Here is a 19,968-nt window from a genome sequence, read left to right as displayed (position 1 = left end):
AAATTAAAAAAATAACTTGATTGATTGTTTTTATTTAAAAATTAAATACACGAGGGGTAATCCAAAAAAAATCAATGCTGAACTCGCAAATGAACGAAAATAATTCCATTTGTCCTTTCGTTTGGGCGGTGTAAAACCAACTTTTAGTAGCGACATCTAACATCCGAACGTACAAGGTTTTATATACCAGAAAAACAACTCCAATTTAGTTTACTACTTCTAAATTACTACATTAAAACAGCCGGGGGTAATGTTACAGCTGCATGTCCTGATAAAGTCGTTGGTAAGCAAGCTATACCTCGAACCCAAGTTCCTTAAAAAAATATTTAAAAATAATTTCAGATTTGGGTGACAACTAAGAGATGGCGGAATCAAATTTTGTATCACCAAGTCAAAGTAAAAAAATAAGGTTGTGTATATTTTTAGTATTTTTACCTCTACTGGTACAATAACATTCAGTATTACTTAAAGCTCTCATATAAACCGTAGTAACACCACCAATAATTAGAATCTGTGTACCCAAATAAGCCACACAATGGCCATGCCTCGGTATTGACATTTCTGTTTTGCACTCCCATTCTCTTAATTCCTCATTCCATAAATCAATTTCTTTTACACTACTCGTTGTTTTATCTCTATCGTTCGTTTTTCCAGCCCCTCCAATCAAGTAGAGCTTATCAGACATTGAAAAGAGTGTAGCAAAACAACGAGGAAATCGTATTCTTGATATTTCAGTCCATCTAAAAAGATAAAATTTTAGGGTAATAAGGTGTGGTTATGAAAAAAAAAAAACAACAAAATTGTATGTACTGATTTTTATCTGGGTCATAAACTTCAACGCATTCGCTTAAAGGTTTTTTTTTCGATCCGGACATTCCACCAACGGCCCAAATTTTTTCTTTATGTTTTGCACAACAAAGTCCCATTCTTGCAGTTAACATGGGCGCTTGAAATTCCCAAGTACCACTCGTCGGGTTATATTTTTCAACTGATGATAAAGTCCTTGCATGTTTATCTTGTCCTCCAATAGCGTACATATTTTGTTTAATAGCGACTAATCCAAAGTTTTTTCTACGCACTCGTAAACTACCCTCACTAAACCAACTTCTTTGAACAGGATCAAAACTCCAAACTGTATCAACAACAACCGACTTTCCTTTGAGTTCGTCTTCTCGTGGATCTGATCCACCTAACGGAAAATACAGTGAATTTCACTTAAGATGTAATATACAAAAATATATATCTGTTACTCGCAATATCCAACTTCGGATATTGTCCGAAATTTTTACCCAGAAACCGTGAAATACTCACATCACGTTGTGGATACTTTTTGGTGTCCACAACGTGTTTTGAATAAACGTTAAATACTCACAACGCGTTCTTGGTACCTTTTGGTGTCCATGTGCAAAATTGGTTAATTTCGTCTATTGAGTAAATCTAAATACCATCAACGCATTGTGAGTATTTTTCGCTTCTCAATGACCGAAGAAATTGCTCAGAACGCATTGTAATCATTTAAGGTTTAGTGTTTTTTAAAATTTATTACAATAAAGACAAATTAAATCAAGTCATTCACTTATGACGAAACATAATTACGTTTTCTTTAATGGAACACTCTGTATATTATTCCAAATTTCAGTTCATCTCGAGTTTCTAAACGAAATTCATGTAATACTTTCAAAGGTACCTGGATGAATTATGAATATAATTGACAAAAATATTTTTGTGTAATTTATAAGAGTGATTTTTAAAGTTCAATATCTCGAAAACGGTTAAGTTTAGGTTTATGCTGTGCTACATGAATTTTGTTTAGAATTTCGAGATGAACCAAACAATATACAGGTGTTCCATTAAAGAAAACGCAACTTGGTTTCGTCATAACTTTTTGACTGACCTTGTATACTTAATTTGTCTTTATTGTAATAGATTTAAAAAACACTAAAACTATTGTATCTTAACACATAAACTCGACTAAACTCGTTTTGCGCGGATTTCACATCTTCAGCGGGAAACGACTAAACTCGTTTTGCATGGTATTGATACCCGCTACACCGTAAGACCTTGGCGGCAAAGTGCCCGCGCAAGATGTGTTAAGGGGTTTTTGCTAGCTATCTTACTTTAGGAGATAACCGACCGTTTCCATACATATCACCGACCCTGTATTGCGAGTTCTATGAAATTCCCGGTATTTTAACAACTTAACCAATAAGGTTTCATTGATACTTGCCTACTATGTAAACTCTACCAACCATAAAAACAACATTATGATGATTTCTTGGTGCTGGCATTTCCCCAACATATTCCCAAACGTTTACATCGGGTAAATATCTAAAAATATCTTTTCCGGTGTTTCTGCCAGAACCATATCCGCTGTGAGGGTCAATTCCACCAAATACCATAACGGATTCACGTTCCGCTAAGAATAACGAAGTGCTATCTAAGTACCTTTCTTGTCTTGGTAATAAAGGTATGGTTGATGAAGCTATCGATCCGAAAGTACTAAGTTTAGTCCGATCTATAGAACTAAAAAAGGGATTTATTTAACATAAACTAACATATCTTTTTCGAAACCACTTACGAAACTTTTTGTCTAAATACGTTTGAAAATAAATTTTTTTGTTTTGTCGTTGTAAAATATAAATCTGTTGATTCGCCAGATATTCCACACAAACCATTATTATTTAATTTTTTTTCTTTAGCTTCGAAATGCGAATTTTCTTGTTTTTCCTTTAGCATACGTTCGGCAAATGTCATTTTTCGCGATTTTTGCGTACCCGCCCCTTTTTGTTGTAGTCTTCGCTTGATTTGTTTTCGCGCTAAATAAGCTCTAAATGCGATTTGAATAATTCTAGCGGCGTGATTACGGGTTAAAACACGTTTTGGTTTGGGAATACCATCTCCGATGTTTGTCAATGTGAAAAGTGGTGATTTTGACTTTTCTTTTCCCTTCTAAGAAATAAACGAAAATTTTATATTATTTTTCCTAAATAAATAAAGATCGAATACAAAGGTAAAAGTTTTGCATTGTAAGTGCTTTTAAAGATGCTGCAAAAATTATCACCACAATGCTTCCACTTTTACCTTAATTTTTTTTTTTTAGGTTATGTGCACTTACATTGCAAAACTTACCTTTTCTACAAATTCATTTTAATATGTACCTAACAACATTAAGAATTATTTACTAATTAAATAATAAATATGTATTTCAAATACTCACCACAAAAATAATAAATAATTTCAATGAAAAAGTGATGTTAGTTACAAATAATCTATTTTTTCTAATTATATTTTTTGCGTATTTAATTATTTATTATTGAATTTAAAGACACCTTATGGTGTCCTATTTAATAGTCATGACATGACATAGTTGATTTTCTTACGAACGCGACGTTGATTTTTGTCGTTTTCATTACCTACCGCTCTTCTGGTGGCCAAGAACTCGTCCATGGTCGGTAGACGTGGAGCCGTCGGCGACGACGACTGCTGCTGCTGCTGGAGTTGCTGTTGTTGTTGAATTTGTAGTAACCTCTCCATTGATTGTCTCGGCGACGCGTTTATCGCCTCCGGGACATACCTGCGGTGATTTCCGAATCGTCTCGTCTGCCGGGTCGGTTTTGTTTTTTCAATCATTTGTGCCCTTCTATATTGGTCCAAATAAATTAAGAATTCACGGTACGTAAAATAAGTTTTATCCATTCCACTCCAATTCCTAGCTGCCGGTTCTTTCAATGCTAAAATAGAATTCCAATGTTGATAATCATCGTTCTCTTGGCCATACCAATATTTTATTATAACGAACCTAAAGTTAAAAGTAATTTAGATAAAACAATTTCTTTGTTAAACTACCTTACGCTAATCCATCATCAATCATTTTACAAATATCAGAATCTTTAGAAAGCTCTTTAAAGTCGGGATTATCCGGGTTTCTTTTAATATCAACTAATTGCCAAGGAGCTATATTTCCAAATCTTACACAATTCAACAATTGAACTTTTACGCAATCTCTTTCCGGCCAATCCTGTTTTAGCCATCGAACCGCTGACATAAACACCTCCATTTCACAATTAACGCAAATATAATTTGATTGCAGAAAATTTTGAACGTCATCTAGATCCAAATCTAACCAATCTTGTGAGCTGACCAACATCAAGAAGAAACGTTGAATCCTCGGTAACATTAATTCCCGAACTTCAGGTAAATTTTTTTCTTTTGCATCTATATATAAAAGAAAAGCGGTATCTTCGCAGAAAACTTCTTGATTGTCGATAAAAGCCCAACATTGTTCTATTAAATCTAAAAAATTAATTGTTTAATAAAAAAGAGTAAGTGAAGTTAGAAATTTTACCTCTTATTTTTAAATATTTCGCCGCATTGAATACATCTAAAACATTTTCGCGATTTAATTCTCTATAAGATGGGTCTCCTGTTATCATCCATTCATAAATAAAAGCGAAAGATTGGGCGCTACATTTATCCTGTAAACGATTTTATCTTTAATTTTTAGTAAATGTGTTTTTTAATGGTTGGTTTTAAATGTCATTTAAATAAATTATTTAAACTTACCGATGGTAATTCAACCTTTTTAACGGCAACATAAGTATGAAAAACCTCGGAATAACATTGTAAAACGAGTAGATGACAATTAAACTCCTCATTATCAATATAGATTTTGCAGTCGGCGTTACTAATTGAATATTTGTTATTAAAAGGTTACGATTAATTAAAATTGATTAATTTCTTACGTAAAATTTGTAATTCGAGCGTATAACTCAAGATATAAATTCTTTTTTTCGGGTAATTTGATTTCGCCCCAATCGATAGCATCACCAGTTGTGTATCCAAGTCTATTTAAATTCAACTCCGGATCTAATATTTCGTGTGTAGCCTTTCCTTCGTATTCCGAAGATTCCTTTTCTTTGCGTATCGGAGCATCCGCCAATTTGCCGACTAATAAAGAACCCCAGGGGTAACCAAAACCCTTTAAATTACGAGAAATTAGTTTATTTCATCATTTTTGACGCTGTTATATTATTAAATTTTAATTTAATTATTGATTTATTTTTATTACGTACATCGCCATCATCTTCGCTAGTAGACCTACTATCAAAATCGTACGGATCGAAAAGAACGATCTTCGACGAGTCCCTTTTATGTGGGGGGCCCATTTCTTTTAAATTATATCCCTTAACTTAAAAAAATACAACAAAACATTCCCCGAATTTGACAGCAAAAATGTCACATTGATTTGTGTCTTTAAAAATCAGAGAAAATGTAGAAGAAAATTTAAAAAAAATGAGGTTAGGTTGTAATTAAATTATTAACAAAAAATTATTATCAGTAGCAATAATAAAAATTAGTTCATGATTTGAATTTGAAATTGTAATATATGATTTAATAAAAATATTCTTATTCTTTATTTTTGGGGGAGATGAAACAATGAAAGAAAAATGTTAAAATTAATTTACCTGATTCATAATAGAATCCATAGCTGCTTGTCGCGTATAATCTTTTTCTCTAGGCATTTCATCGACCGATTCAATGTTAACAGTTGTATTTTTTGGATCGGCAATTAATACACTTAAATTATTTGTTTGAAAAGCAACCTGTTTTGAGCTAATTTTAAAATTTCCACTTGGTGTTTTTCTGAAGGGAAACGCTGGATGATTTTCAACAGTATGATTTCTAAAAGGTTCCTTCCTTAAACAAATCTTAATAAAACTATAAATATTTTCGTTTTTCTTCCTTACTTTGAATTTTTTTCCGATGGTGGTTTATCACAATTTCTTTCCAAGAATTTATCGAAATGGGCTATTTTAGAACTTCTTTCTTTTTGTTCTTTATCTGAATACACATAAACAAGACCTCTTTCAGTAAGAGGATCGGTTGAAGTGGTCGTACCTTAAACGATAAAAAGGTGAGAATAAATAAAAGGTAAAAATAAAGAAATTTACTTTTAGTTGGTGAATAATAATCATTTATTTCTTTCCAAGGAAAATCACCTCCTCCTCCTTCACCTTTTTTAGGATTTCTCTAAAGTGTAAAAAACATTGATTTGATTTAACAACTGTATTAGGTATAAATTATTAAATAACTTAAATTTATATTGACGTCGCTAATAAATACTTAACAACATAACATTTGCAAAAAAAACTTCTTTAAAAATCTAATTTTTTTACCCCAGTATAATGTAACATAACATGACAAGTGTCAAGATGTTATTTTTGAACTTATTTATTATTAAACTTATAATATGGAAGGGCCATGACATCTTTGACAAGATTACTTAATGGCATATTAATTAAAAAAATAAATTGATCTTTCTTGTACCTTTCCACGTGGTTTTTCTTCGTGACTAGTCTTTGTGCAGAAGTTAATACTAAAACACAAACAAATAAAGTTAACAAAGATATATATGTAAATAAATTTCTTACGGTAAATTAAGAAGGTCAATATTATCCAGTGTGTATTTATCGCTATCGGAACATTCTTGTGAATTCAAATTCTGAAACGGATTGTTCTTGATTTTAAATTGAGTATATTAATAAATAAAAAATCGTACAAACTCACCTCTTCGTCTGAATATAAATTTTTAGTCATAATCTGTTCCAAGTGGACTAGGAATTTCCTCTTTTTCTTCGACGGTGTAATTTGATGAGATTTATAGTAATTCTTGCTGAAGTTACACAATAATTTATCGTTTAATTTTCAAATTATAATAATTACAAAATTTAATTTTGCCGTATAAATGGAAACCAAAAGAAAAGTGAGGTTATGTTTATTATTTTTTTGGTGACTTTTAGTGAGTTTTTTATTTTAACAGTTGGTTAAAATGATTAATAATGTCAACATTTAAAGAAATAAATAATAAGAAAAGTTATAAATTTAACATTATGTAATGTTTAATTAATTTTTAATAAAAAAATTAAATAGGTTATATCAAAATTCGTCTTTTTGTTTTGGAAATGAAACATCACTAAAGGTACTTACCGCTCTTGATGTAAGCTTCCTCAAAGCTTTTAGTAACCAAAAAAACTTTTCCTTTGATTGTTTCCCGGTAAAACTTGAAAATTCTTTTTAATTAACTTTATATTAGTATCACATCTAATAAATTGAATTTAATATCTCATCTGTCATTTTGACAATTATTATTTATCACTTTCAGCAATAGATGGCACCGTAAATGTATTTTGTTGTGAAATTGATATCTATAATAGTATTACTAATATTTTAGAATACAATTTTGTGGATCACATTTTTTAGCTTTTAATTATTGATTATTGGATTTTAAAAGATATTATAGTAAGTGCGCCATCTATGAGAGATTATATCAATGATAGTTACGGGACACATGAAATTAGCTTCATAATAATCATAATATACAGTGAATTTCACTTAAGATGCAAGATGCAATATATTAAAATATGTTTCCATAGAAACCTGGGCGTACCTACTTACTTTGTACCACATAAAATGCAACATGTCAATATAATTTGACGTTACAGTCATATTACAGTAAAACCTCGATATAACGGATCAATACTGGGAACGCAGTGTCCGTTATAGCTCAATAAAAGTATACATCAATTTAACGCTAAATAACAAATAAAACTACACTAACACTAGCACTAGAACTAATACTAGACCTAGAAACATTCCGTTTAGCCGTACCTCTCTTAAGACGGCTGGTAGGTGATAGGTAACGCTAGTTAGCATAAAATATCACTATGTTGCACATTCTTATTGAACTAAAACTAGAACTAACACTAGACTTAGAACTAGAAAGAATGGGGTTTAGCCTTGGGTCTCTTATAACGGAAACTCAGAGTTATCATAAGGCTGTCACCCTTTCCAAGCAAAACTTTTTCTTTGCAAAACTACCCGATGCCTGTACTATTAAGGTATGTTGCATTTTATGTATGTTGCAACTATGGTTACTTCATTCATATATTGCGAGTTTTATGAAATTCCCGGTATAAAACGAATATAGTAATTGATAAAAGATGTTTTATTTTATTTATTATTTTTTTAATATTTTATTTATCCTAAATTTGTTGATTGATTACAAATACGTTGACCACGTTCTTGAACACCACATTTTTGAACAGGTTTTGATGATTTTCGTGATTTTTTTACTCTCAGTTTTGTAGGTTTTGTTGGTACCACTTGTGTTTGATTTTCATCCGTATTTAAATTTAAATCTTTTGAATGTACTTCTTGTTTTAAAATTTCTTCTTGCAACAAATAATCTTGTCTCAAATTATCTTGTGTCAAATTTTCTTGCCTCAAATTTTCATCTTCTCCTAAATATCCTTCCGATTTTAAATATTGTTCTTGATTAACATTTGCCTGTGTTAAATATTCTTGTGGTTTTAAATTGTCTTCTGGTTCTTGTTTAATATCGGGAATTTGATACGTTTCAAAATAATGACCGTACCCCATTTGATAACACGCATTTTTAAACTCTTCATATTTGGCGTCTATCATTTCTTCTGATGCATTTTGCAATTCATATATTGTTATAACGTATTGTCTTATAGTTTGTTTAAAACTTTCTGGTGTGTAAACGACGTTTTTATTTTCTGGTGTTGGCACCTGTTGTAAGTTTATATCAGTTGGTAATGATTCAATGTCATATAACGATGAACTTGACTGAATAGTGTCACAATTAACATCATATTTTTCAACAAATTTATGTTTTTTCGGTGGTTGTTCTCTGTGCTTATGTGGATTACCATGTATTTCTTTTACTTTTTTAGCATTATTTTTTTTGGATATGTTTGATTCAAATTTTTGAACCATTTCTGGAACTCGGTGGTTTTTAGTTTTTTTAATTTTTTCAAGTTGAACACTTTCAGTAACATTACACTGTTGCGAAACTCGATCGATTTTAACATCTTCAACGGCTTCCTCAACATCGGAAACAGCTTTAACAGAATCTTCTTCGACTTCATCATCAATTTCTTCATTTATCGATCGTGTATCTAAAATTTTTTTTTAATTTTTGAAATTTATAAAATTTTTTGATTTACCTGCAATATCTAAACTTTTAGCAAAAGTTACTTTAAGTTTAGAAACTTTTTTTGATCGAGAACCGTAAACCGCGCTATGTGAAATTTCGTCATCTTCAATTTCATCATCTTCAACTTCATCTTCTTCAACCTCATCTTCTTCAACCTCATCTTCTTCGACCTCATCTTCTTCAACTTCGCCTTCTTCAACTTCGTCTTCTTCAACCTCATTTTCTTCAATTTCATCTTCTTCAACTTCTTCTTCTTCAACCTCTTCTTCAACTCCATCATCATCAATTTCATTCTCAACATCATCTTCTTCACTTTCATTCTCACTTTCCGGTTTAGCGTCACTTATATATTTATCATTTTCTAAAGTACCCAATTCTTCAGCGTCTAAAACTTCCTGATTTTCGCTGGTTAATGAAGAGCAATCAAAATCGGAGTAAACTTCAGATGATGGGGATTTAATTAAAGAAATAGGTATTAAATTTGTTGATTCCCATTTAAATTTATCTCTCACATAATTGGTTCGCGAACGAGAAGCTTTGTAATAAATTGGATACTTAGACGACCTTCGACATCTTGGAGATGGGATTTTTTCGAAAAGTTTATTGTGGTACCAAAGTCCAATTAGTGGAGCGTTATTATTTTTCAATCTTTCCTCGTTGATATCTTTATACAGATTTTTATTCGTTTCGATTCGAATTATTCGCGGAACCTCCATTGTTGAATAAAATTCTTCCAAATCCGAAAAAGTTTTCGTTTCTAAAAGATCTTGATTTATATTCATGCTTGTTTTCCCATAGTCTTTGTTATAATGGATTGATTTTCTACGCTTTTTATTTCGACGTATAAATTTTGGATCAACTGTAACCTTTATTTCGATGGCTTCTGGTAAAGGTTTTCCAATATTTTCAAGATGATGAAAAGATTCATCTTTTGGAATTGATTTTTTAACATGATATTGAACATCTTTTCTTTCTGACTCTTTTTGTTTCCTCATATCAAGGTGACTCTTTTCTTTTTTCGATTCATAATGAATCTCAGTGTGTTTTTTTCTCCTACTTTGATGATGCTTCTGTGACTGAACTTCTTGGTTCTGGATCTTTTCTGATTTTCTGGCATGATTTCGTTTTTCTTTCCTTCCTTCATGATGATAACGCTCTTTTTGCACCTCTACTTCATGAGTAACATCATTATCCACAACATTACCTTCATAACGAGGACAATTCTTTACCTTTCTTGAATGATGATGAATTTTGGGTTTCACATCATCTTCATCAGAAGGTTCAACATCTAAAATTGTTTTTTTACATCTATTACGACGATAATGTTTTTTTGGCACCTCCACTTCATAATCATCATTAGAAGAATCTTCGTTATCGATTTTTTTCGTTCTTCTCTCCTCATATTTATGACGATTATAATTCTTGTCATATTCCCCATGTTTTTGTTGTTCCTGATCCGATGGAGGTTGTAATTCGTGATAAACCTCTTCATAACTATAAATTTTGTTGTGATCATTTCGATGAGACTTTTTAGGTTTTATCGGGACATCCTCTTTAATGGGTTTCATAATTAATTTATACGCACTATTTTCGTTTTTAACTTGATGATGTCGTCTCCCCGAGACATCACTCGGAGCTTGAGGTATTTGAGGTTTCGATTTAACTTCGTTAACTTCATTCAACAATAAGGGAGGGACAACATATTTTGTTTGAGGGGCTAAATGATTTTGATAAACAATATTTGTGTTGACGGGTTGAGTTTGATAATAGTTTATCTTCATTTCTTGTGATTCTTGTGGTGCAAATGAACCGTATACTTGATGATAATTGTTTTGATTGCTTACCAAACCATTGTATGATAACCCAACAGGGGGTTGCATTTGGTTATAATTTGCATTCAACAATGGAGGATGAGAATACTAAAAAAAATATTTTAATTTCAAATTAAAACTCACATTTTAACTCACCATCATTGCTGGGGCATTATAAACTTGATGAACATTATTTTGATAGCAACCATTCCAACCAGGAGACTGAACATATTCTTGATGATAATTTGACATCATCGGCGAAGATTGACCAACATTTCTATTTATTAAGTTTTCATAACACTGATTTGGATGATAACTTACAAATTCTTGTTGTTGCAAAACTGCTTCATTTTGGTAATTTTGAAACTGTTGGCAATCATTTCTTTCTTTATCTTCAATTAACGGTTGCATTTGTTGAACGTAATTATTTTTCGGTACCAAAAGTGGTACATTTTTTGGTACATACGCGGGATGTCCTAAATTAACATTCGAATATGTTTTTTCTGTACTGGCATAAGATGTGCTATAAAGTTTATTTCTCTCCTCAAAACACAATGAGCACCTTTTTGCATCAAGCGAAGACGTCGACCTAAACAATTTGAATCTTTCAACTTTCTCTTTATTCATACCATTATTGCGTTCGTTAATAATCCGAGCTTTATCCATAACATTAATAATATCGATAGGAATATCATTAGTTGAAGTATGCTTTTTTAATTTTTCGATGATGTTCAAAGACGAAGTACTCAATTTATCTTCGTTTCGATGACTCTCGGGAGGGTAATGATAAAGACATAAAACCTCGTCTTCTTCGGAACCGAAAACTTTGATACCGGTTGAGTGTTCTTGAAGAACAGATTCCATTTGTGGAAATAGGTCTTTTCGGGGTGAGACTTTTGAAGAAGATTCGATTTCGGACATTTTAAGAGTTTTATTCTTTTAGAATACGTCACGTTTCGGTGTCAAGAAAAACGTCAACAAAACAATTTGATTTTTTGTTTTTTTTTCATGTAGATATTCGAAAATATCACTCTGGAAAAAAATTTTGAAAAAAATGTTGAGTGAGGTTGAAGATGTTTTGGCAGGTCAAACACGATTCGCGAACTTTCGACATTTGACCTTATGATCTCATTCGATCCGTTCGCCCTGAAATTCCCCTGAAATATACTACGTACCACTTCGTTTATTCCTTTTTATTTCGATTTTTAAAGAGAATTTAGGAGTTTAAGGATAATTTAATTCCTGCAAAAAAAATGAGTAACTAATTACTATTAATTATGATAATTACAACATAACGTTACTTTATACTTCTTATTAAAAAAATATTCGTGTATAGCAGAATCGATTCAAGCAAATCTAACCTCTAAATTGAAATTTTGATGTTAAATTGAAACATAACCTCAAAATAAAATTATGTTTTGTTGTCATTTTTTCAAATAAATTATTTATATAGGAAATTCAACTTCAAACTTAATCTAATAACAGATAAAGTGAATATTTAAAAATTAAAAATACACTCAAACAAATTATTTTAAACATTTCTTAATTGGTGTCATAATTATTAACATAACCTCAAATGTTACTTTGTATACTTATATATAGCGATATATATCGGGAATTTCAGAAAATCATTTAAATAAAAGTTATTTCTTATTAAATTCTTAACAAATATTATTTGAAACATTTTTTGATTCGAGTAATAATTATTAACGTAACCTCAAATATTACCTTTTGTACTTATATATAGTGATATTTAACGGTAATTTCAGAAAATAATTTTAACAAAAGTTATTCCTTATTAAATTTTGAGCAAATATTGTTTGAAACATTTTTTGATTGGAGTAATAATTATTAACATAACCTCCAAAATATTATCTTTTATACTTATACAGGCTGTTGCTAAATTGATGCGAAGGATTTGAAGGGGCGATTTTTCATGAAAAATTAAGAGGGGTCTTTCATATAACTTTTTGTTCAAAACCTCTTTCCCACCGAGTTACAGCCGTCTGAAGTTAGGGAAAAAATCATTTTTATTTAATAAATCCACTAAGCGGGAATTTAGAAGAATGAAATTTGGCAGATAACTGTTGCTAATAAAATGACATTTTATTTATTATTATTATTATTATTACGAGTTTTATAAGACACCGTAATTTTCACTGAAAAATCACCCCTTGAGATCTTTCGCATTAATTTTGAAACACTTGTATATAGCCTATAATATCTTTATTCGTAATACACTCAATTTATTCATAAAATTATATCATAATTTTAAATTAAATCGTTTAATAGACTATTTTTTTCTTGTAGAATAATGCACGGGTTTGCTGGTTTGCGCAGAAACGCTGCATCGACCAGCCCACCCCTGACCTCGACCCACAATCCCATTTCGGGTCAAACTTAGGGTGGAACTGTCCCGTTTATCTAATCGGTTTATTTAACATTTTTTTTTACGCAAATTTTCCATCTAACTTTTTTCCTCTTACGTATTTCATTTTATTTATATAAAGAGCAAAAAAAATAAGAAATAAAAAATAACAACTCGGTTTTTGTGATCCAATCTCATTGTTCTCTTCCAACAATCGTTGTTTTTGGCGTAGGTTAACCAGCTATAAAAAAATAAAATTATCGTCATCGTGAACGCATGGCGTTTACGTCAGCGGGTTTCGCACAATCTTCATCTTCTCGAAGGGCAAAAACATCAATTTTCCTTATTCTCAAGACGAAATTAAACCAAGATTTAAATTTAAACTGTCATTTACATACATCTTTGAATTGAATAAAATAGATTTTCAAGAAATATTAATGACGCTGACACAAGGAAATATCGGAGGCTTATTATTAATCGGTTTTACAAAGATATTTATGGACACGTTCTAATTCTAAAACCCTTTGATTAAACTTTACACGTGAAGTAGACATTGATGGCAGCCCAACGACAACGATCGAAAACCGATTTACATCACAACCGTGTTCTAGAACACGTTTTGCATATAAATTAGTATATTCAGGGTGTAATATTCTAATTTATAGGTGTAGTTTCAATAAGATTTGAATTTTTCCCTTATAAAATTCAAATTTTTAAATTTCGCGCCAATCTTATAAATAACCCCACCCCTATTAATTTATTTATAATGATTTAAAATTTAATTAAAAAATTAACATCAATTTAAGTAGAAATAAATTTAATTTTATTTAATTAATTATTTTTATTAACAAAATACATATTAAATCGTAATTTATAAAAATATATTCAAATAAATTTAAAACTTAAAAACGCCATCTCTGTTTTTTTTTGTTGATATAATGACTTATTAATTGAACGTCAATTAACTGTCAAATTAAATGAATACAAAATTTAATTAATCTTAAAGATTTCCTTTTTGAGGTTTGTAATTTAATTGGTGACGTTGATTTTCACACGTGCATGCCGTTACACAAGAGGGAAACCACTTCGTAACATTAAAACGGGCGAAGAGATTCTCTCGTCGACCATAAGTTAGGTTCTAAAATAGGAATTCGAGATTTGCGGAGTCATGTGCAGTCACGTGCCGTTCTCTACGGTATTACACGTGTCCATGCACTTCACCTTCACCCCCTCATAATTTCAGGTAGTACAAATTTATTTCAAAATTTTTCTACATATACAAGTTATAAATTGTTTTTGTTCTTTATTACAGATTATTGTTAATTTAGATTGAGTTGTTGACACTCAAAGTCGAAGTTTTTCAGGAAGAGAATTTGAAATGACAACCTTGGACGGTTGGAGAATCCCGGGTGTTCGCTGCTATATCGATTACCACCACCGCAACTGCTGGCGAACTCTGACATTTTAGAGAGAACCGGCAGAGCCCCCGTTCTGACGTCAGGGGCGCAGCTTGCGTCCTCCCCACCCTCTGTCGTCTCGATACCCTCGGTGCAACCTGCACGTGGCCAAAATCCAGATTCCTAAATGTGCGTTTGAAGGTATAAAAAATTAATTATTCGATTTTTTTTCCGTAACTTAATAAACGTAGAAACTAATCAAAACGGAATTCTTAAAAATGTTTCTTAAAAGAGCCACATCGAGATGTTAATTTAAGCTTATTGGATCGTTTTCGTTTCGTTTAATTGACTAATCAGAAGAGTAAATGTTTTGCGTCGTCTTGTTTATTGATTCTACAAACGAAAATAAGATGACGTCAAAAAAATAATGAAAATTTAAAATTATTTTTAATAAATTCGCTTCATAGAATAAATTTCAAATAAATGTTTTGTGCATTGTTATTTAGAAAATCATAAAAATTATTTTTCTCTTTAAAGAAAACGAATCGAAAACGACCTAAATAAAACCGCCCATTATGCAACGGCACGATTCTGTTGTATGTTTGCGTACTCCTTTTTTAAGGTCACATTAGTTAAACCCACATGGATTAGTTACATCAAAATATTATGCATAATGCATACAAAATAATTATACGGATTTTTTGAGAACAAGAAATGTTGGATTATAGGGAGAGGATGTCCTCTCTAATCGATGCTTTGGGCGTGTGCAACCCCGGATCGGTAGAACGCGCGGGATGGGACCGGATGGACGCGAGGGCGAAAACTCCATCGAGAAAGATAGAAAGATAGAGATAAATAAAGAGAAAGAGAGTGCCCAGTGGAGGCAGTCAGATCTGGAACTTTACCAATTTGACCCACTTTGATAATCAACCCCACGCCCTATGTGTAGTGCGAATATTGTATATTTACAGGTCACAAAACATGATATATTATTTTAACTACAAATACAATTTCATTTTAATTAAACTTTCTCTGTCAAATTTGACGTTTCAAAACGTCAACGCTTTTTTTTACATTTTCTTTCATTTTCGCATTATCTTGCGAATTATTCTTAATATAAATACACAAAAGACTTAATAGAGTTATAATTTATATATACAACGCATTAGTATAAGAAAAATAAAAAATTGACTGCAAAAGTAAGCAACGTTCAAAAGGCAATATGGAAAATGATTAACTAGAAAATAATCAATAAGAAAATGAACTAATAAGGGAATAAGGTGAGCATAGTGACGGAGATTGCAAATAAAATCGAGGAAACCAATTTGTACGATCAGTACTTGAAGAAAAAGAGCGTCATTAATACCTGTGCTGGTGATCATGCTGTTATACTCAATAAATTTCCTTAAGAAGGTGTTTTCCCAAATGAAATGTAAATAATAATATTTCTTGGCTTATATTTACATCTAATACTTTAAAAGAAATAATTTTCTATTCCTATCAGCATGAATATACAAAAAGCAAATCCGACTAAACCTTCTTGATTTGAGAAACATTTTAGGTATTGTTAATGAGTTGAGTGGAAATCAATTTATATATTAAATTATATTAAAATTAGACTTTATATTAAAAAAATATATTAAACCGCGCTGTTTACTATGTAGTAACGTTTTATTTGCATTTTATTTTCTAAATAAGAATTATTAAAAAAATACGTTATCTTTTGCGTATCGTCAACCTTGGATTATTTACAATAGAAATTAAACCGTGTCATAAGAGCCCCCTTATTGCGTTGTCGCGATTCACGCAACTAAAAAAACTGTTTATTTGTATTTTGTGTAAGTGAGTGTGGGTACTCAACACTCTTGACCTGTTAAACCATTCTCATTGTTATTCTCAGTACACTGATTACGTTTTTTTTTCTAATTTGAATTTTAAAAAGTTTTGCAAATTAAATATAATCTGTATAAATCTTTAATAAAATCCCTTAATACAAGTTTCTTAGATAATATTTGATATCTTAATTAAACAAAAAATGAAATCATTTACAATTGGAATTTTATCAATAATATAGTGGAATTATAACTAATTTTTTTTTATAATTTTATGTTTTTAGATGAGACATCGTTTGTATCTAAGAATAGCTTTGCGACGGTTCGTTCGTCCTTTTTAAAACGTTAGAAAATAAATGGATGACGTCGAGAACGACAACGACAAGACATTTCGTCGACAGCAACGGCGTCGAGCGGTGTCCACGACCCCATATACACATAAAACGGAGCTCCATCGCCACCGTAATGTACGTACACACGAGATTTTCTCTCTCGCGTTTCATGTTTGTCTCTTCGTTGGGATCGACGTACTCTATTTAGACAATCTTCATCTAACAAATCTTGAGATTAAAGGAAAAAATCTCTTATCTTTTTGCTAAAGGAAAAAAATATATGTTTTAATGTCAAACTGAATTTAAAACGAACGTTATGCAATCGTCGTTTCTTTTATGGGCTCGTTTTGTGAATACTTTCAAAAACGAGTTGTAATTTTGCTAATTATAAAAGCAAATAATGGTCCACGGTCAACAATAATAATAAATGGTATACGTGAGTGAGATTTTTAATTTTATATTGTAAACGAACGATACAAACCGAGTGTTATATTTTTTAGCGATCGAATAAAATCTAATTTTATTCGTAGTGAGTAAAAAGATAAAGTTAAGGCGCAAATAACCGTATTTTTCATTTATAAGTAACAATAAATAAATTAGTCTGGTTGAATTTATTATTAAAAACTTGATTTTACAACAAAACCCAGCGAATATCGGTTTAATTTTATTGTTGTTTGTTTAACAAACAATAAACTCAGCGCCAGGTTCATTTCCAATGTTTAATAAATATCAACAATGGAACGAATTCAATGCCATGCAATTGTAATAATAATTTTAATTGTTTCGTTTCAATGCTGAGATGGGAATAATATTATAATTTTTTTGGTAAAAATGGATTTCTGTTTAGAACTAAAACTCTAAAGTATTTTGCAAATACCTAATAATAATAAAAAATCTCGCTTTTGTTCCTTAAAAAAATACAAAAGGTGATAACAAGGTAATAAAAAGTGATAAAAATCTATAAAAGCTTAAAAGGTAATAACAAATAAAACGAAACGATGCAATATTTAGCGTATTTAAATCAAACATCCTTTTTTTAGAAATAAAGAGATTTTTCGAGGAATTCTTTCTCGTTTTGTAATAGGGTTATTTTATACTGCGGTTTATTTCTGGATTGGAACAACAACAATACAAGGTTCCTCTTTTCTGACTTTCGTCTCTTTTGCCAAAAACACATGATTTTGTCAGTTCAACTCGCCCACGCTCAATTGCAACTTGAAAACGGCGATATTTTACTCAGTGTAATTGCCAATTTGACATTAAATTATTAAAAATTTACTTATACATTAAATTGATATTTTAGTTACAAATTTAATTCAAGACTTTAAGGCAATATTTAAATTATCAAATAAATATCTACCAATATCTGAAGAACCAGATTTACAATATAGTCCGAGTTGTTTATGGCTAAATCATCCTTGGGTATGTCAAAATGATATGTTTGGTTTCCACATGCCGTGTTATGCGCAAGTAATTTAAAAATAAAGAAGAAATCTTTTTCGTTATTACAGGAGGACACATTTTCATAAATCTTCTTGGCTCAATTTGGAATTCAGCTGCCAGAAATAGCTAAAATTTTGATTCACATTGGATCATATCATATCATTTGGATAATATTGATATCATGTTTATAGATATATTTAGGTGGATTTGGGTTGCTTTTGGGTTGGGGTAGATTTGCTCTGGAATTAGGGTTCGTTAGCCTTTAGATTATATTAGGTGGGTTTGAAGTTGATTTGTGGTTAGGTTATTATTGAGATGCCTTACGATTGGATTTTGTTAGTTTAGGTTCAGCTCAGACTCCTGGAACGAGATAACAAGCGCCAAAATTCTGCATATCTACAAAGCATCTCAGTTTACTCGGAATGCAGATCTTAGAATGCCATATAAAGTCAATATCTGAAAAAGTAGCAAAAATCCACTCTTGTACTTCCTAGTCTAGGAAAAAGTAAACAAGTGGGTGATTAACAGAATTACAAGCCCTATGTATACAAGACCTATGTATACAAGTAGATGATAGAGAAGAATAAAAGAACTTCTGCAGCATATTACATTAGACAAATATTTATACTGTACAAATTTAAACTTATTACACAAGCAGGACCATAACCCTGAAAGGTCTGATCGGTGCTGGTTTAGCTCCGGGGAGTTGATCACTCAAACACACGACCTTTTTCTATTATGGCAGAACACACAATAAGTTCAGAAAAGAATCTTAAATTTATATAACATCTTTTTGCAATGATAGCCATGCGCAATGCTGAGGGGGAGAGTTATTGTGTGTAGCTGGGACTTCTAAGCAAATCCACACTCCTAGCCGAAATACCGTCTTGTTTCCAGATATCCATCTTTATGCACCTAGGTCAGAAAATTTTAATACTTCCTTAAAGGAGTCAAACTCCAACCAGAAACACAGAAGGATTAAACTCAGATATTTCGGTTCGGTTGGGTTTGATCCGTTACATGAATAAAGTACACCAATTAAAACGTTTAAAATAACTCTAAATTAATAATTTTTGTCAAGATTGACCATCCATTGCGTTCCATATGGTACATTAAAAATAATATTTAACGGCTTTTGATTTTAATGGATTTTTGTGATGAAGTTTTTCTTGTTGTTTCAATTGTTTTTTTCGTTGCCCTTTTTCGGGTTGCATTAACATTAGTGACGCAACTGAAATCCGTTGTTGAAACCCTCGTAAGAACCCCTCGGCCCCCGTATCCCAAAACAAACCGTTGCCCGGTAACGATTGCGCGTGACGTCACTAGTGACGTAAGAGACCCCAGAACGCAGACCGAGTTATATATCGACACGAGCGGCAGTTCTAGTGCCACTGTGCTGTGAAAGCCTCGTGAGTGAGTGTAAAAAAAGAATTAATTATATTAATATAGAATATATATGTATACATTAAGGTTTTTCACGTAGCGTTTAAAAACGTGAGTGACGAAAGGAAGGAAAAGATTCGATAGTCGTAGACTACCTACACTTTTATATTTTTCTACTTTTATAACTTGTAACTGTAACCAAAAAGAAAATTAAAACAAAATAATATTAATAACTTGACGAGAAAAGAAAGGAAGCTTAAAAAAAATAATTTGAGGAGAGAAGGTGACTTTTTTCTGATTAATTTTATTTTTGAATAATTCCAAAGAAATTGTGTGTTGGATTTGGGTTCGCTTCGTTGAAATCAAGAACATTTGGGGTGAGT

At 31.2% G+C, this 19,968-nt stretch overlaps 3 protein-coding genes across 9 annotated transcripts in view; 1 reads left to right on the top strand and 2 right to left on the bottom strand.

Annotated features, from left to right (window-relative positions):
• Positions 1-16: 16 nt before the first annotated feature.
• On the bottom strand, positions 17-7,138 carry LOC111427625 (uncharacterized). 5 transcript variants are annotated; one of them, XM_023062854.2, is made up of 17 exons: positions 6,988-7,138; positions 6,568-6,673; positions 6,432-6,517; positions 6,328-6,376; positions 5,952-6,030; positions 5,748-5,898; positions 5,466-5,697; positions 4,743-4,978; positions 4,564-4,684; positions 4,346-4,475; positions 3,852-4,293; positions 3,418-3,799; positions 2,579-2,949; positions 2,228-2,523; positions 811-1,189; positions 436-740; positions 17-313 (listed from the first exon to the last, which is right to left on the bottom strand). In XM_023062854.2, the coding sequence occupies exons 2-17, from the start codon at positions 6,595-6,597 to the stop codon at positions 228-230; spliced, it is 3,375 nt and encodes a 1,124-aa protein (XP_022918622.2). In that variant the 5' UTR covers positions 6,598-6,673; positions 6,988-7,138; the 3' UTR covers positions 17-227. The 5 variants fall into 5 exon arrangements, with proteins under 5 accessions (XP_022918622.2, XP_022918625.2, XP_022918624.2 ...); XM_023062857.2 differs by having other exon boundaries at positions 6,432-6,502; positions 6,988-7,087; XM_023062856.2 differs by lacking the exon at positions 6,988-7,138 and having other exon boundaries at positions 6,432-6,502; positions 6,568-6,781.
• LOC111427630 (protein Tob1-like) overlaps positions 166-19,968 on the top strand; it is a 38,822-nt gene continuing 19,019 nt past the window's right edge. The window contains exons 1-6 of one of the 3 annotated variants that reach the window (XM_071194089.1): positions 166-283; positions 343-409; positions 4,091-4,194; positions 14,205-14,441; positions 14,511-14,796; positions 16,712-16,894. The gene's annotated coding sequence lies outside the window, so the exon portion shown is untranslated. Of the gene's footprint in view, positions 284-342; positions 410-4,090; positions 4,195-14,204; positions 14,442-14,510; positions 14,797-16,711; positions 16,895-19,590; positions 19,963-19,968 lie in introns of those variants that run through there. The other 2 variants (XM_023062867.2, XM_023062866.2) reach the window with 2 other exon arrangements.
• LOC111427624 (uncharacterized) lies at positions 7,988-11,880 on the bottom strand. Its single transcript, XM_023062851.2, has 3 exons — positions 10,987-11,880; positions 9,030-10,938; positions 7,988-8,981 (listed from the first exon to the last, which is right to left on the bottom strand). Exons 1-3 carry the CDS (start codon positions 11,749-11,751, stop codon positions 8,038-8,040), a joined length of 3,618 nt encoding a protein of 1,205 aa, XP_022918619.2. The 5' UTR covers positions 11,752-11,880; the 3' UTR covers positions 7,988-8,037.

Source organism: Onthophagus taurus, chromosome 2 (genome assembly GCF_036711975.1).
Source record: "Onthophagus taurus isolate NC chromosome 2, IU_Otau_3.0, whole genome shotgun sequence".
NCBI lineage: Eukaryota > Metazoa > Arthropoda > Insecta > Coleoptera > Scarabaeidae > Onthophagus > Onthophagus taurus.
Note: the sequence above shows the minus strand (reverse complement) of the source record. Positions and strands in the feature narration are given on the sequence as shown.

What these genes read in the sequence shown, in the direction of transcription:
- LOC111427625 (XM_023062854.2), bottom strand. Translation starts at nt 6,597, where the DNA reads ATGACTAAAAATTTATATTCAGACGAAGAG. An exon ending in TGGATTCTATTATGAATCAG is followed by an intron (nt 4,979 to 5,465) that starts GTAAATTAATTT and finishes CGTAATTTAAAG; the next exon opens with GGTTTTGGTTACCCCTGGGG. An exon ending in ATGTTATTGTACCAGTAGAG is followed by an intron (nt 314 to 435) that starts GTAAAAATACTA and finishes TATTTTTTTAAG; the next exon opens with GAACTTGGGTTCGAGGTATA.
- LOC111427624 (XM_023062851.2), bottom strand. Translation starts at nt 11,751, where the DNA reads ATGTCCGAAATCGAATCTTCTTCAAAAGTCTCACCCCGAAAAGACCTA. An exon ending in ATAATGCCCCAGCAATGATG is followed by an intron (nt 10,939 to 10,986) that starts GTGAGTTAAAAT and finishes TATTTTTTTTAG; the next exon opens with TATTCTCATCCTCCATTGTT. An exon ending in TAAAAGTTTAGATATTGCAG is followed by an intron (nt 8,982 to 9,029) that starts GTAAATCAAAAA and finishes AAAAAATTTTAG; the next exon opens with ATACACGATCGATAAATGAA.